Source organism: Haliotis cracherodii, unplaced genomic scaffold (assembly GCF_022045235.1).
Source record: "Haliotis cracherodii isolate W230 unplaced genomic scaffold, xgHalCrac1.p SCAF_10, whole genome shotgun sequence".
Classification (NCBI taxonomy): domain Eukaryota; kingdom Metazoa; phylum Mollusca; class Gastropoda; order Lepetellida; family Haliotidae; genus Haliotis; species Haliotis cracherodii.
In genome coordinates, this window is record NW_027266265.1 from 25,504,225 (window position 1) to 25,521,808 (window position 17,584).

At 38.6% G+C, this 17,584-nt stretch overlaps 1 protein-coding gene across 1 annotated transcript; it reads left to right on the top strand.

The window, feature by feature from the left end:
- Positions 1-3,480: 3,480 nt before the first annotated feature.
- On the top strand, positions 3,481-4,734 carry LOC139453668 (uncharacterized transmembrane protein DDB_G0289901-like). Its single transcript, XM_071235142.1, has one exon. The coding sequence runs from the start codon at positions 3,481-3,483 to the stop codon at positions 4,732-4,734; it is 1,254 nt and encodes a 417-aa protein (XP_071091243.1).
- Positions 4,735-17,584: the final 12,850 nt, after the last annotated feature.

Below are 17,584 nucleotides of genomic sequence, written 5' to 3' on the forward strand. Positions count from 1 at the left end.
CATTGACACAACAAGCAGTAGACTGTAGGACAATAGGGGATAGTTAAGAGTCAGATTCTGGTGACGGTGCTCGCCCTGACCGCAAGTGCTAAAGAATGAGTTGAAATCACAATCATGTGAAAATTGTTCATGCGAAAATTGCTGGACTTCGGACTTCGAACAGTTAAATTTATTATTAATCTTGACATGCCCAGATGTACCGTTCACCGTTTACCATTCCTCACGCACAGGTATATCTGGTACATAGCTGATGCTCAAGGTGAGCAGAAATAAAGTCCAATTCCAGTTAATATGCTTACTATGCGTACGTATGTTATTTAAACATACACAGTTCACACTATTTGTTTTAGTTATCTGTGACAATCAACAACATTGCAATGTCTCAGACATGTTTTAGTTCAAGGAATCAAGAATTCAAGGATTTATTGAGATGAAAGGCAATAAGACCCACGGTACAGATAAAGTGTCGTGTGACTCACAAATGTACAGCATGTATAAGGTGTGACTGCATAAGTATCATAATAACCACTTGTAACATTCAATACATCAATATACACTCTTCATAAAAAGAAACGCACAGGTAGATTTTTAGTAAATTTATTGTACCTCAAAAGTCGATATTATTTAATTCAATATCATAGATACGATAAAGCTCGATAGTCACATGGTGTCGTTGTACAAAGGCATTGAAAACTGTTCATTGGATTGTAACATAAGGCCACAAGGTGGCGCTGAACTCTCGGCACTGACTGAATAAGTACTGTAAACAGGGAATTTTTTGCGACCGTTTTATTATTGCGAGTTTTGCGAACGAGACTCAATCGCAAAAATTAAAAACGCAAAAATAAGTATAAATAATACATACATACTTTATTCATTGCAACACGTCATCAAATGTTGAAATCATCAACCAGAACCACAAGTTTAGTCAATAGGTTAAAAACACAAATGAATGCAGAATGGTCACACAATACATCACAAATGACAGTGTAAACAGACCAATTAGTGTCACTGTTGCCTCACAGTAATCCTGCCTTCTCCCAACCTCGCTTGATTGCGTCCACACAGGAAACAAGCCATCTTGCGTGAATCGGTTTCATGACACTGGTCAACTTTCCGGCCAACTCAGATTAACTTTGCTTGACAACGGTATAAGGATCTATACCGAAACTTCGCCTTTTACAGTATTAAAGAAGTTGTTATCCATAAAAAATTGTGTCTATCTTGTCAAGCTGTCTATTGTTTGGTAATCGAGGTGTCATCTCAACACGGCAACTCGCAAAAATATCTCGTCGCAGTATTGTCTTTGGTGTGGTATTTGCAATATTTTAACGGCGCAGAAATAAAGCTGTTTACAGTAGACGAATTCTGTCCTGCGGAATTCTGCGCCATTCTGCTTGTAACGCGTTGGCCAGTTGCGGGAGTGTCTGCGGCGTGTTCTGACGTTGACGTAAACGTCGATCGAGTTCATCCCAGAGGTGTTCGATTAGGTTAAGAACTGGAGATCTAGACGGCCAGGGCAAGTCGTTATATGTTGGCATTAGTCTACCGTGACACGAGCTGTGTGTGGTGGAGCGTTGTCCTGTTGAAACAGCTCCCTCTGGCGGTCAATGAATGGGAGAAGGTGAGGTTAAAGAATTTGATTCATGTAGCGATTTGCTGTCAAATTTCCCTGAATCACAACCAAGTCAGATCTCGTGGGGGAGGATAGCTAAACCAAACTCGCCTCCAGTTTCTCATATTCCAAGGCAGTAAGGTATGGCACCAACGCAAGCGTCGCTGTCGATGGAACTGTTGCAAAACAGGGACGATAACCGGGCTTCTCGGTCTGATTCCAGCCTCGTGAAGATGGTTTCTGACAGTCTGGTCCGATATCCACCTCAAACCAGGGATTGGTCCTGCAGTCTCCGTAGCTGTAGCATTGAGATGACGTAGGTGGAACAGTGAATGTAGCGATCCTGTGCAGGGGTGGTAACTCTTGGTCGGCCGGTTCTCGGACGGTCTGCAGTGGAATTGAACTGTGTGTATCGGTCACAAAGGCGGCAAATGGTGCTGTTGATGGACGTTGAAGTGGCGTGCAACAGAAGACTGCGATTCCCCTCTTTGGAAACGTCCTATGGCGATGTTCCGATCGGCAGCGCTGAATCTCGGCATTTTCGAATTTGAAAAATGTTGACAAGTGAATGACAAATTATTGGCGTATGCTTGCCTTTTTATAGCCACTACCACGAGTTACGAATGCTATAACTCGCACGTCCATTTTGCTTAACCGTTTTCCTCCATGACATTTTTGAACAAGTGGGAAAACAATGCCGTTTAAGACATTGCAAATCGACAATGCCAGCAACATTTTCCAATAACATATATTCAATTTATATACCGGATTTTTTTTGTGTAGTCAGGTTCAATGAACTACATACAACCTGTGCGTTTCTTTTTTTAAGAGTATATGTAGTAATCATAAACTTAAGTTTGATTTATGATTTATGATAAACATATTTATTCACGAGGAGTGAACGGGATTTGGGGACAAGTTCTACCAACTTAGAATGCCCTCTCCCTGGTATTTACAAACATTTCACAATGAGAGAGAGAGATACTTTGTTGAATGAATAGTTCTTTACACAAATCTTTTAGTTGTACATATATAATGTTGTACTGCCTTAAATATAGCTTCATTTTCTGTAACAACGTGATCTGCATTGCCGTATAACAGTAAGTGTACATCAACAGGTATGTTATGAACAATATTTTTAAGGCTGTTTAACATGATTTCACGCTAATGACTGAACACTGTACATTCGATGAGATAGTGATATGCATTTTCACATGTATTCGAACATGTACAGTTCGGGTGATCTTTTATACCAATTCTATATAAATCATAATTCAATTGACTGCTCATGTATCTCAGTTTTGTGTGTAAGATATTATATTTTCTTTTTCCATAAGCGAAGTACGCAGGTGACGTGGGGTGGTGCTCTTGTAACGAATTTTTAAAACATGAAATCGTAGAATTTCGATCTGATAACGGAATAGAGTTCCACAATCGGATAGACGATGGGTAAAAGGATTCACACGAATGTCTTTGTCTTGTGAGAGGAACACTGATGTTTTCAGAGTTTCTGAGACTGTATGAGTTTTTTGCAGCAACGGTTTTGGGTAGAATATCTGTTAGATAGGAAGGGGCCATGTTATGATTAATTTTGAAGAAAAGACAAAGTTCATGTTTCTTTCTACGCTCAACTAAGGGTTCCCAATCGGTTTCGTAATATAATGAATGCCTGGGAGCATATTTAGGTAGACCAGTTACAATGCGTGCAGTTTCTAATTGTAATTGTTCTAATTTCTCACTTATTCCTACAGTTCTTTTCTTATACAGAACATGTGAAAAGGGTACTTTGCTAGGTCAAAGATCATCTTAACAGTAAAAGAGTTTAACATGCTTACCATGTGTTACAAAAGTCTTGAGATGACCATATGCTGACAAATGTTTACTTCTTATCTGTGAGGACAATTGAAAATTACGTGTGCTTCATCTTCAAGTACATTACATTCCGGGCACACAGACTCGGAGGCAAGGCACAGATCGGAGGACACACTGCAGGCAAGGCACAGACCGGGGGATGCACTGCAGGCAAGGCACAGATCGGAGGACACACAGGGGGCAAGGCACAGACCGGAGGACGCACAGGAGGCAAGGCACAGATCGGAGGACGCACAGGAGGCAAGGCACAGATCGGAGGACGCACAGGAGGCAAGGCACAGATCGGAGGACGCACAGGAGGCAAGGCACAGACCGGAGGACACACCGGAGGCAAGGCACAAACCGGAGGACACACTGCAGGCAAGGCACAGACCGGAGGACACACTGGAGGCAAGGCACAGACCGGAGGACACACCGGAGGCAAGGCACAGACCGGAGGACACACCGGAGGCAAGGCACAGACCGGAGGACACACTGGAGGCAAGGCACAGACCGGAGGACACACAGGGGGCAAGGCACAGACCGGAGGACAGACCGGAGGCAAGGCACAGACCGGAGGACACACAGGAGGCAAGGCACAGACCGGAGGACACACTGGAGGCAAGGCACAGACCGGAGGACACACAGGAGGCAAGGCACAGACCGGAGGACGCACTGCAGGCAAGGCACAGACCGGAGGACACACAGGGTGCAAGGCACAGATCGGAGGACACACAGGAGGCAAGGCACAGACCGGAGGACGCACTGCAGGCAAGGCACAGACCGGAGGACACACCGGAGGCAAGGCACAAACCGGAGGACACACTGCAGGCAAGGCACAGACCGGAGGACACACTGGAGGCAAGGCACAGACCGGAGGACGCACTGAAGGCAAGGCACAGACCGGAGGACAGACCGGAGGCAAGGCACAGACCGGAGGACACACTGCAGGCAAGGCACAGACCGGAGGACACACAGGGGGCAAGGCACAGACCGGAGGACGCACTGAAGGCACGGCACAGACCGGAGGACACACTGCAGGCACGGCACAGACCGGAGGACACATTGGAGGCAAGGCACAGACCGGAGGACACACTGCAGGCAAGGCACAGACCGGAGGACACACTGCAGACATGGCACAGACCGGAGGACACACTGCAGGCAAGGCACAGACCGGAGGACACACTGCAGGCAGGGCACAGACCATGTCACCATGTGCTTTAAGCAGCATGCATGAGGAAGTCATGCGAGGAGCCAGTGAGGTCTAAAGTAATGGTAAGGCACATTTAGTCACTCATTTGAAAATTCATAAATAGGAATTTGTTTATAAATGCATCTTCTTAATTTCTACCATACACAGTATCTTAATTCTTCATTATTGAGGGTTTGTGGCTGGTTTAGACTTGGCTCACGGAAATACACCCTAGACTTCAACTTTGTTCATAAATATTCTCATGGCCTAAAGTTATGAAAGGTATATGAAATATTAAGGTTCCTGTTTATTTAGTGCAGTTAAGGCATTGTTTCTGTACATTTTATTGGACTATTATGTACTTAGTGCAATTTCCAGGTTTGTGTCCTTTCTATTTGTTACAGTTAATCTAATGTTTGTACATGAGAGTTGAGACACAAGAATAAGAAAAGAATAAAGAATCAAGATTGTTTGGAACTTCATGTTGTAATCAACATGGATGATATTAAACCAATATTTTAAACACTTTATTTGCGAATTAATGTAAAGTGGATATCTTCCACATTCTCCATATATCATATTATTTGGTGTTGCTATTCCAACGCGAAGAAACTTTTTACATGCCAGTAGGTGAATTCTTTCTAAACATTCATATCTTCGGTAACTCCACACTTCAGATCCATACAATAGAATTGGCTGTATATGAGTATCAAATAATTTGAAAAATACTTTTAGTGTATTAACTCCAAGTTTATGTGAAACAGTCATTATATTAAGTAAAGCTCGTTTCCCTCGCAGTAATAAGTCAGATACACATTTGTCCATATTCAGTGTTGAATTAAACATTATGCCGAGATACTTATAACCATTAACTACATTAATTTGTTGTCAATTTGAGTACCATCTTTCCTTAAAATTTAGAGGACCCCCTTTTCTGAATACTATAATTTCTGTCTTATCTAAATTTACAGATAAATTCCATTCCTTAGTATATTTATCTAATACATTCAACTGATTCTGTAGACCAATAACAGTGTCAGATAGTAAAATAACATCATCGACAAAAAGGAGCATAAGAAGTTCAAGGATGTCAGGATACATCTGTATACCATGCTTACCGTTACTTGAGTTTTCATAATATAATTCGCTAATGAAAAACGAAAATAACAGAGGACTCAATATACATCCCTGACGTAAACCAGAAGGGCAATCGATAAAATCAGTAACACCATAATCACAACGTACACATGACTTGATATTTGAATACATTGATTGTAGTATATTAAACATCTTCCCTTGTAGTCCAGCTTTTCTTAAACAACACCATAATTTATAACGATCAACTGTATCAAATGCTTTTTTTAAATCAATAAAAGCAACGTAAACCTTGTGTTTACGACGTGTTAGACATTTTTGAATTGCAGCATATAATGTAAAAATATGATCTATGGTTGAATATTTTTTTCTAAAACCAGCTTGAACTTCCGGTATCTTATCTCTCATATTCGCCCAGTTAGTAAGCCTGTTATTCAAAACAGAGGTAAAAAGTTTCCCCAGAACACTCATTAATGAGATCCCCCTGTAGTTGTCAGGGTTTCTCGGATCGCCTTTTTTATGTAGAGTGACTATTGCTGAACAAGACCAACTGCTTGGAAATATTTGATTATAAAAGAGTTTGTTGAAACATTTATGGAGAAATGGCATTCTATCCAATTGGGAACATTTAAGCATTTCTATCAGCACTTGATCGGGCCCGGCAGATTTTCCTTTTTTTTAACTTATTTATTGATGATGTAATTTCAGGTTCAGTTATCGTAGAATTTAGTATGAATGCATTAATATCTGTAAACTGATTAGAACTGAGTTCATTTTCATCATCTAAGTGAGGAGAAAAACATTGTCATTTGCAAAAACCTCTCTAAAATGGCAAAGCCATTCTGCTTTCGTTATATGATTCTTCTGTCTGGGTTTGTTTTGTAATGATCTTTTCTGTTTCCAAAAGCTAGATTGACTATTTATGCTTCTATGCAATCTTTCAACTGATTTCTTACGTGAAATGGGTTTAAATTTTCTGCAACAAAATTTATAATGATTTCTTTGTCTACAGTACACAATTCTGTTAGCGACTGTTCTTTGTGTTCTAAATCTCCTAAGTGCCCTACGTTTTTCACGTTTCGCTTGTCTACATTCTAGACTTAGTGGTTTTTGATTGGCAAATTGTGAATTATGTCGTATTGTCTTTTTAATGCAGCTAGCAGAGTCTCATACAATGTCGACAAAGTGGCTAATTGCATTTTCAATAGCATTATCAATTTCTTTCAGACCATTTCTTTGTTTTCAGTAATATTATATCTCAGGTTATCAAGAAACAAACTGGAGTAATAATCATTCCATACAATTTTCTCTGATGCTTGTGGATCCATACATGAATCATTGTTGCACCTATTACCCATATTTGGAAATTTACACATCCATTCTAATGGAAAGTGATCAGAATCAGATCGATCACCGACAGTGAACATATTGATAAACTGAAAACAATCTGGTGAACCTACAAAATAATCGTTCACACTGGAGCCATGTTGGCTACAATAAGTAAATTCCCCATTAGTATCACCATATACACGTCCATTAACGATGTAAAGTTTAAAAACATAGCATAAATCCAACAACATTTGACAAGATCTATTTACAACTGTATCCTGTGAAGTACGATCCTCAACAGGGTCATCCTCCTCCTCAGGGAAAGGGGAGGTGTGATTGAAGCTATCATCATTATTGCTAATATCAGGGTTATTTCTCTCACCTGTTCTCGCGTTCATATCTCCACAGATTAAATTATATGAATTTGAAAACATTTCATCATTATCTATTAAGAATTCTTCTACTTTTACAATGTTACCATTGGTGTTTACATGATTATAATAAGGAGACCCCATTGGAGGGATATAGGTACATAACAAATTCACATTTTTGTCAATTCTAAATAAGTCTTTAGATAACGAGAGACCAATTATGTTGTCTCTTTCTGCTTGTATAACATTACAGAAACTACTCAGTGATTGACCTACACACAGACAAATACCACCTGATAAACGTCCATAGTTGTATAACTTAACTGCAGGACAGTAAAAAGTATCATACCCATGTAGCCAATGTTTTCCTGGAATATTTACAACAAATGTCTCAACAAAGCACACAATATCAAATTTACTGATGTAAATTAAAAAGTCAACATCATTTATTTTGCTCAGAAGACCACCAATATTCCAACATAAAAAGTAGAACGCGTCTCTGTTGACATCAGTAACACTGTGAGCGCGATTATCACCGGTGTGCACATCAGAGGTTCCTTGTGGGAGATGATCCGGGCAATGGCCATTGTGCTATTTCCCAGGGCGCGACTTACTTCTGTTTGGTCTGTTCGACAGTCTTGTTTTGTAGATCCACGTTGATCAGCCGACGTGCGAGGCATCGTAACAAGCTTGCCATTCTTGAAGAAGCCGAAATGTCCCGTTCCTTTTAGGGCTTGCAATTGTTCGCGTTGACGCGTGGTTAAATCGCTTCCTATTGGATTTAAATGTCGCCCTGGCTTTCAATGTTCGTCGTACCTTGTCGTCGGAGAGTACCAGTTTTGCAATTATTGGCCGTGGTCTTTCACTCCCAGGCTTCTTCAGACCGAGGCGATGGGCGCGTGCAACGTCAGTCGGTTGCCAAGTTTTGAATGTTGCGTTATCATTAAGTACGGCGATCGCTTTTTCTTCACAGGCTATCGATTTTTCGCCTTCATCTTCATCAACACCATAGATAATGATATTGTCTCTTCGGCTAAACGACTCGAGTTTATCAAGTTCAACATCAATTTGTGAAAGTCTGTCATTTATGATATCCACTGTCTCAGCAACCTCATCGACGTCAGATTGCATTACGTGGTTCTCAGCTTCAAATTTCTTTTTGTCTGATTTCAATTCCGAAACTGATTTTTCTAGATTGTCACACTTAGTTCCGATACTTTTCACTTCTGTTCTTAGAATAGAAATGTCGTTACCTTGGTCGGATTTGACGTTTCTCAGTTCAGTAAAGATTGCTTCTTTTATGTTGTTAAGATCTTGCAGGGTAACAGGCCCGGGGTTTGTCTTCACGTCATTTGCACACAATAGTATAAGAGTCATAACACGCGTGGGTAGCTCGTGCATTGTAAACTCTGTGGTGCAGGACCACCCTCCACAAAGTCATCTTAGCGCTACGATGATCGTAAGCCTATATAAAGTATGGTAGTTAGTAGTTACGATCATCTTAGCGCTACGATGATCGTAAGCCTATATAAAGTATGGTAGTTAGTAGTTACGATCACCTTAGCGCTACGATGATCGTAAGCCTATATAAAGTATGGTAGTTAGTAGTTACGATCATCTTAGCGCTGGGCCCCGTTCCACAAGGCGATCGCATTGTAGCGCAACAACAGTCGTACGTTTCTGTTAAAGTATGTGAGTTACGATAACGTAAGCGCTACGAAAACTTTGTGGAACGGACGCCTGAATTCTACAGATGGGCCGTTGTATGGTATTAAATTAATATGTGTCAACGTTTGACGTGTTTGAAGTATTATTCTGTTAAACTCAATTGGATTACGTTGTGGATCGTGTAGGTGTCTGCCTATTCATACACGACAGTGAAATTCTAAAAAAATATATAAATGGCAAGAAAGAAATAAAATACTAAACTCGCTCCCGTGTTTCGCTTGTCAAACACCAGAACTATTCACACGGGAGCTCGTTTAGTATTCTATATGTACCCTACTCACACACGAGTCCCAAAGAGGGACAGGTCAGCCGAAATTGCCAAGGCAGAAGGAGACCTCTTAAACACTTAAAGCAACAACATAAATCAATCAATTACTTTTTTATGCAGAAATCCGTGGATTGTCATAAAATCGCCTACGTCTGTACAGTTAAATTATGTTAAGTAGATAGTGAAAAGATTTCAACATTCCCACCAGCTCTCTTTTATGATTAAAACCCACCTCAGCCTCCCCCACTGAGGTCAGGTCTAACCATCAGAATCAGTTTATTCTAAAAAAACACAAAAGGTGGTACAAGAGTATATTCAAATAAATAAGTATGTATATGTACAAAAAGCAGACAAGATGGCAGTTAATAACAACATGTGATTACTTAGAATTTTTAATACTAATGGACATTTTTACAATAAATCTCGATAAATTCTTTAGATCCTGTGTGTTTGTTGTTGATAAGTGTTTTGCAAATTTTATAATATTTGGCCATTCAGTAAAATATGATGATAGAAATGTTTGCCTCTCTCTTTTAAAAAAAATACATCTGAATAAGTAGTGAAATTCATAAATTACAGGTTCTATTTTCCTTTGGAATATTTTTTCATCGGCATACAGAAACACATACATACATACATACATACATACATACATACATACATACATACATACATACATACATACATACATACATACATACATACATACGTACATACGTACATACGTACACACTCATATACATATGCACATATTACATTTATAGTAACAAAGAGAAATATATTTACACAAGAACATGAACATAATGTTTGCAAGAATAACATAGACATACATAAGAATTGCCTATATAAACACAATTTACTTGTATATACACATTAATCCAAAATACATGCAAGACTACATATATAATTACACAATCATACATACACTTTTATACATGTACATATATGCACACATACACACACTACATACATACACATATACCCTTGTATACGCATGCATACATATATGTATATATACATACACATACACATACACATATTTACACACATACACCAGGATATACATACCCGTAAACATTATGCTTACAGAAGGAGGCAGAGATACCCATGTATTTATATATACTCACACGCAAAAGAAACGCAAGTCGAGTATGCAGTATACATGTTATTTATTTTCAACAGTAAAGACAAGAAATACTAATAGGGCAAGATTAACAAAAAAAATTGACTGAAGACAGTGTCCCCGACCTTGACCAAAATTCAGAAAGCACATGGGTCCAAGTATCGCATTAAGTCCAATCCCTGCCCATATCATGACGCTAGGTCCACCCCATGAATCCCTTTCCACAACGTTTCTGTCAGCGAAACGATCACCTCGACGCCGCCAAATTAGGACTCTTCCGTCTGCATGGGAGACAGAAAAGCGACTTTCATCAGAGAAGATTACACGCCTCCAGTCACGATGACGCCAATTGTGATGACCCTGTGCCCACTGAAGTCGTGCTTGTCGATGCCGTGGTTGGAGAACAGGACGACGTGCTGGTCGGAGACATCTGAGGTTGTTGGAACGGACACGTCGGATCACAGTGTCCCGGCTAATGTGTCGATTATGTGTTCCTATGGTCTGTCGAGCACTTTCACTTGCAGTTAGGAACGGATGTCGCTGGTGTTGATGTATCGATGCAGGAGACGGTAAATTGTGGTTATGTTAACGTTGAAATGACGGGCAACATCTTGGACAGACTCTCCAGCTTCCAAAAGTCCGATAGCCTGGTTTCTCTGAATTTGAGTTAGGCGTGGCATTGTTGACCAAGGAGAGGTAGGTCCAAGAATCGGCCACAGTTTTCTACCCGCTACAGTTCGTGACAGTTCGTGCATTTTCGATTTCGCGAAAAATGGGTGCATGATACCCACATATTCATTTTAATGGTGCGTTTTGGCGATTCGTTTTTTATGTTGCGTTTTTACTCGGGGCTTCCAAAATGCAACCAAAAATATTGATAAGACCATCAGGCTTCACTACATGCTAAAACTCGTATCAAATTATGGTTCCGTGTTTGTTACCTATTTGCTTATAACCACTTGCGTTTCTTTTGCGTGTGAGTATACATGCATGCAGTTCATACACTAATGGCGTAATTAATAATAAGTGGTCGCAGAGCGATATTCTATATTTATGATAAAGGGTTACTCGAATCTATTAGTCGACAGTATATATTTTTGAACGCCGTTGAAGATGAGGTTATTGTGACTTTCAGCTAGGGATACATGACCGTAGAGAATATTTTGTATTGTACATGTAGTTCCAGCTTTTATAATGTTAGCGAACATGATATTTCTAGGAATAGTGTAATTGGGACGTTCATGAAAAAAGTGTATGTTGTTTTCACATGGGTTTCCACAAGAGCAGGACAAAGTATCAGATGCATTTACTGTAAAGAGGTCTACATTTAGGGAACTGCAAGAATGCCTTAGGCGTGTATGTAAAATATTAGCTCTTCGGTTGCCGGTTGAGAAGTATGGAGGAGGAGCTGCAATGGTTGTTTAAATCATATGTTTAAAATTTGATAATGATGTTGCACTTCTATATTCAGGGGGTTACTCATTGCATAATTTGATTGAAGAAGGTATAAATGATTGTTGGTATGTAACTGTTCGTGCATGTGGCAAATTCATATTGTTCTGATTTCGTAACTCATATCTACTAATAGTTGATACTTTGGGTGGTAACGTGTCATGTAAATACGATGGACATAGGTTATTAACAATACTGTAGATTGTACAAAGTTTTTTTATTTTTCCTTCTATAAGAAAGAGATTCCCATCCTGTCTCAAAATATAAACTCGATCTTGAGGATAATTTAGGGAGACCTGTTACTATGCGATCGGCTTCGAGTTGAATCATTTCAAGTTTTTCGGAATTTTCTTAACTGCAGTTTATCCAATACCTCTGAAGCATATTCTAATATAGGCCGTATGAAAACAAGATAGACTTTGGACAGGCTTGGTCTGTCAAGTAAATATTTAACAGTTCTTAACGAACAAATCATTTTGGAAGCTGAGCGGCAAATGTTATCTACGTGAGTTATCCACTTCTTATCATGAGAGAGAGTAACGCCCAGATGTTTGTGCGAGATAGATGCGCTAAGTGCGGTATTGTTATAAATAATATCTGCAGTGCAGTTTTTACAATGAGTGAACAGAATAAATGTTGTTTTGTCCGGGTTAAACTTAACTAGCCATCTATTGGCCCAGGTATTGAGAAGCTCTAGATCACTGTTTAATCTGTGTTCTATCATTTGTAAGTGAAGAGATGATGTACCAATGGAAGTATCGTCTGCAAAAAGGCGAGTAGAATTCACTCGATTATCAGCGAGATCGTTGGTGTAGACTGAAAACAAAAAAGGACCTATTACCGAGCCCTGGGCGACACCGGCTCTAAGCTGCCATTTACAAAAACCTTTTGTCTCCTCGGACTAATATAGTCTTCTAACCATAGTAATAGCTTGCCCGTTACACCGTATTTTTGGAATTTATGAAGTAATCCTTTATGCCAAACTCTGTCAAATGCTTTCGATATATCACAGAATACCATACAACAGTATTCGTGCTTGTCAACAGGTGTGACAATATCATTATAAATTGTGAGGTAGTAGAATGTCCTGGTACAAAGCCGGATTGATATTTGTACAGGGGACTATTCATATTGAAATAGTTGTATAAGCGTTTAAAAACTAATCTCTCCTGTTGTTTTCCAAGAATAGATAACAAGCTAATTGGTCTGTAGTTTGAGGGTAGTGCTTTGTCACCTTTCTTGTATAATGGCATGACGTGAGCAAGTTTCCAGTTTTCTGGAAAGATTGCTTCTTTTAAAGATCGACTGAAAATTATACATAATGGGATGGCAATACTGTCAGCCAAGGGTTTTAAAAGTCTAGGGTTTATATTATCTGGTCCGCTTGATTTATTGCATGGTAGTGACTTTATGAGATCGCTTATTTCTGATTTAGTAACTGTGATATCCGAGAGAGAGGTTTCAGAACGTTGACTGAAATCCGGAAGCGGTTGATTGCCGTCATCAACATCACAAATAGAAACAAAATAATTATTGAGTACATCAGCCTTTTCGACATCGGTAAATGCTGTGGGTTTATTAAGGTCGTTACACAAAGGGGGGAATACATGCTGGTGAATTAGCATTTTTGATGATGAATCTCAATAATTTCCAGTAGTTGGTACTGTTTGAGTTCAGATGTGTTTCCAACAAGCCGTTAATGTTGCTATAGTATTTTTCTTTGGATATCTTTTTCATATTATCAAATTTGTTTCTTTGCTATTTGTAAATGACAAGATCGCTTAGTTTACCAGTTTGTAATGCCTTTTTTCGATAGCGGTCTCTGGAGCGACGCTCCCTTCTGAGGTCATTATCGAACCATGGTTTGTCCGTTGGGCGAATAGTTACACACTTTGAGGGTATATAGTCGTGCATGTAATTTTTTAGTTGGGAGTGACATTTGTCACACATTTCATTAACGTCCGTACATTCTTTAAACAACTCGTTCCAAATTTTATTCTTAATTTGTATATTCATTTGAGCAAAGTTAGCTTGTTTGTAGAGCCATACGTTTCTTTTATATGACTTTTTTATATTAAGATATACATTAATAGACACGAAAACTCTCCTGTGATCCATCGGAACTAAGATCTAGTACACCGGATAAGGAACAATTACAATCATTACTTACTAAAATAGGGTCAATAAGTTTAGCCGAATGTGTTGTAATTCGTGCTGCTTCATTTATAATACTGCGTAAGTTCTTGCGTGTTATTATGTCACGTAAGTGGTGGATATTCGTATTGAAAAGTTCTTCATTTAGGTCACCAACAAGGGGAAACATCAAGTGCAGTTTCTATCATATGCTCAAGAACAGTCCAATATGCGGTAGGGCTGTTGGGTGCGCGATAGGTGACACAAAGCAGAAAACTGCTGTGGTGAATAAACTTGAAACCACATTGATTCAGAATTCATTACTTCCAAGTCTGTTCTGTGCTTGACACTAAGTGAATTAGAAAAATATACAATTATACCACCTCCGAAACAATCCCTGTCCCTACTGTGCGGTTCATGGAAGAGATCAAGGAGCAGGTCGGCTGACTGAATGTTGGCGTCCAGGTGAGATTCAGTGAAGCATATAACAGCTGTGAAAGTTTATACACACCAGTTTGATATGTTAATTTGTGCCAGAAAGATATCATTCGTTTACAATTTTTTATTCTTAATGGCAGCCTACCTAATTCGCCATATATCATTTAAAGAGGAGTTGAATTTCTTAATCCTGTGATAAGTCTGAGGAATTTGAGGTGTGTTCTTTCTATAATTTCTAAATCTTCAAAGCCCCAGATTTCTGAACAATAAGTTAATCTTGGTAATACCATCGTATCAAAATCTGATAATACACAGTCCAAAGGTAAACTTAAATTTCTTGATTGATTATCAGACAAAACATAGCTTACGATGCACTGTCACTTAAGACTTGATACTATTTTTCTATTCCTGTGAAGTACAATTCCTAAATACGTATAAGTGTCGACAATATCTAGCGTTTTATCAGAATAGTGAAATTTAAGTTTCGAATTCAGTAACCATAGTATCACAATTGGTAACGCGAAGAACTACAAATCACGAAATTCGTCGGATAATCGAGAATGGTTATTCTCATGCGTTGACATTTTTTATATACATTATCTATGTAAGAGATATATATATACTCTCCAAAACAAGTAGGGGATATATGGTATGATCCGTCGTCAGTAGAAAGATGAGCTTTGGACTAGTTCGCGACCTGTGCTGCGCAATTCGTAAGCGCATTTGACACTTTTATTGATATTATATAAGGGCGTATGGTCACATTGATCAACAAAATGATATACAGTTCTGAAAATAATAGGGAAATGTAGGTATCTCTGTGGGTAGCATTGGTATGGTGACGAAGTTTTGATAAGTCACATATCCTTGGTAATTATGCGATTTTCGTTTAAACTATTTTGACTTGCAACACAAAGTAAATATTTCACCTGAGCATTGCTTATTTTATCGTGTTTATATTTTTACAGTCAAAATGTGCAAAATTTTCACTAAGGAAATTTATTAAACGCCAAAATATTCAATTGCTACTTAAATCGTATTAAGTGTCCATGGTTGAGCACAGCATTGTTTTAAATACTTCACTGTATGTAATGTATGGTACATACCGTTTCATGCGTCGGTTTACGTTTCTGCATGGTTTATTGCTTTGACAAAAAAAAATTAACTTCCAGCAGAGATCATACACCCGTATATGTTCTTTGCTTCTGGATACATAGGAAATCAACAGGTTGGTCTGTAGTTTGCAATTATTTTCCAAAAGGATAATACGGTTGCATGATATCTTCATCTTAAAATTAGACACATAATTGTGTCAGCAGGATTTGGTTTTATATGGGAACAACAAGTGTGTTGCAAATATACCTTTGTTCATAAAGGAATTTTTTGTGAGGCTAAAATTATCGTACCAACAAGACTGGCATTTAGCTATACATGAAAGTTCGAAATCATATTATTATTCTTTGTATAAGCAAACATTTGGTGTTAAAATGTATATTACAAGGCTATCACGTGATAAATTTAGAAGTATTATGGCACGTTTCAGATGTAGTTCTCATCATCTAAGAATTGAATCAGGTAGACATAACAAGGAACCTAGAGAAGAAAGAGTTTGTACTGTCTGTAAACATGGTTATATCGAAGATGAGTATCACTTTATTTTAATTTGTGATTGTTATCAAGCTTTGAGGTCAGAATATATATCCTTGCATTATTATGAGTTCCCGACAAGACATAAGTACAATATTTTAATGTCATCTACCAACCCATTTACTGTTAAGAAACTAGCCATGTATATTCTGAAAGCTATGAATCTAAGGCAAAGTCTGTTGGGATCTCCAACTCCCATTACCACACTGTAACCATTGTATCATAGGCCTATGGTCTACTATACATCTGAATAAAGTGAATGATATCTTCACGATGTTTGGGTTGAACATAGTAACATTCTTCTAAACAAATTTCCAATCTAAGCCGGGAGCAATCACAACACAAACCCAGTTAACCAAACGGAACCATACACAAGAGTGAGTGAGGAAATGGGGTTTAACGCCGTCTTGAATAGTATTCCGTGTCAGCTTGATGTGGGAGGAAAGTCTGAAGTGATGCAGGTCTTAGACGTTCACCACTTTGGTGAAGCCAACGAGCAAGGGTTTTGTGCTGACAACAAAATCGGGGCGAACCGAGATTCAAACACACTGTCATAGGTTTCTGGCGTGCCGAAGGGACACAACTCCGTATAGCAAATTGCAGCGCCTTCGGCGACTGGGCCAACCATGCCCCCGTAAACAACTGTAAGAAACTATTATACAACAAAGATGTTTTAGATGAGATATGTATTGCGGAATATTCCATGAAGAAACAGTGGCAATATTAGACAATCACAAACTACAAAATACATGCACAATAAACGACAATTAAAAAACACAGGAACATTCAACATTCAAAGAGGTACATTATAACAATTTTATTTACAAAATAAGTGCATTATAATGATATGGAAACAATATGAGAATTGAGCAAAACTATGGTAATGTTGTACATACATGTACAAGGAATTTGTTTGTAATTGTTGATATGTTAACAGATCGTGGAAGTTGTTTCTGGATAACCGTTGGTAAACTTATTAAGAATCTGCTCCTTTTAACAGAGTGTACCAAATTCTTTATCATGATTGGGGATTATTTGTGATTCTCTTTCTTGGTTGTATTATGTAAGACAGTGCGTAATGTTGTTCATCTTCTGAGACATCACGTTTCACAGAGACGTTGTTCAAATGGGGTTGGTGTTTTTGTATATCTACAATTGTTTCAATTTTTAGTTTGTGATTACTTAAACGTAGTTTTGAGAAAAGTGACCTATGGCCTTTGTTTTTACAATATGTATGATAATTCTCAATATTTATATATAACATGACCAAACTGTATGTTCCTAACTTGCTGCTAGATAAATGGGAATCCATTAATGATTGCGTGAATTTTTACATTTGAAC

What these genes read in the sequence shown, in the direction of transcription:
- LOC139453668 (XM_071235142.1), top strand. Translation starts at nt 3,481, where the DNA reads ATGCTGACAAATGTTTACTTCTTATCTGTGAGGACAATTGAAAATTAC.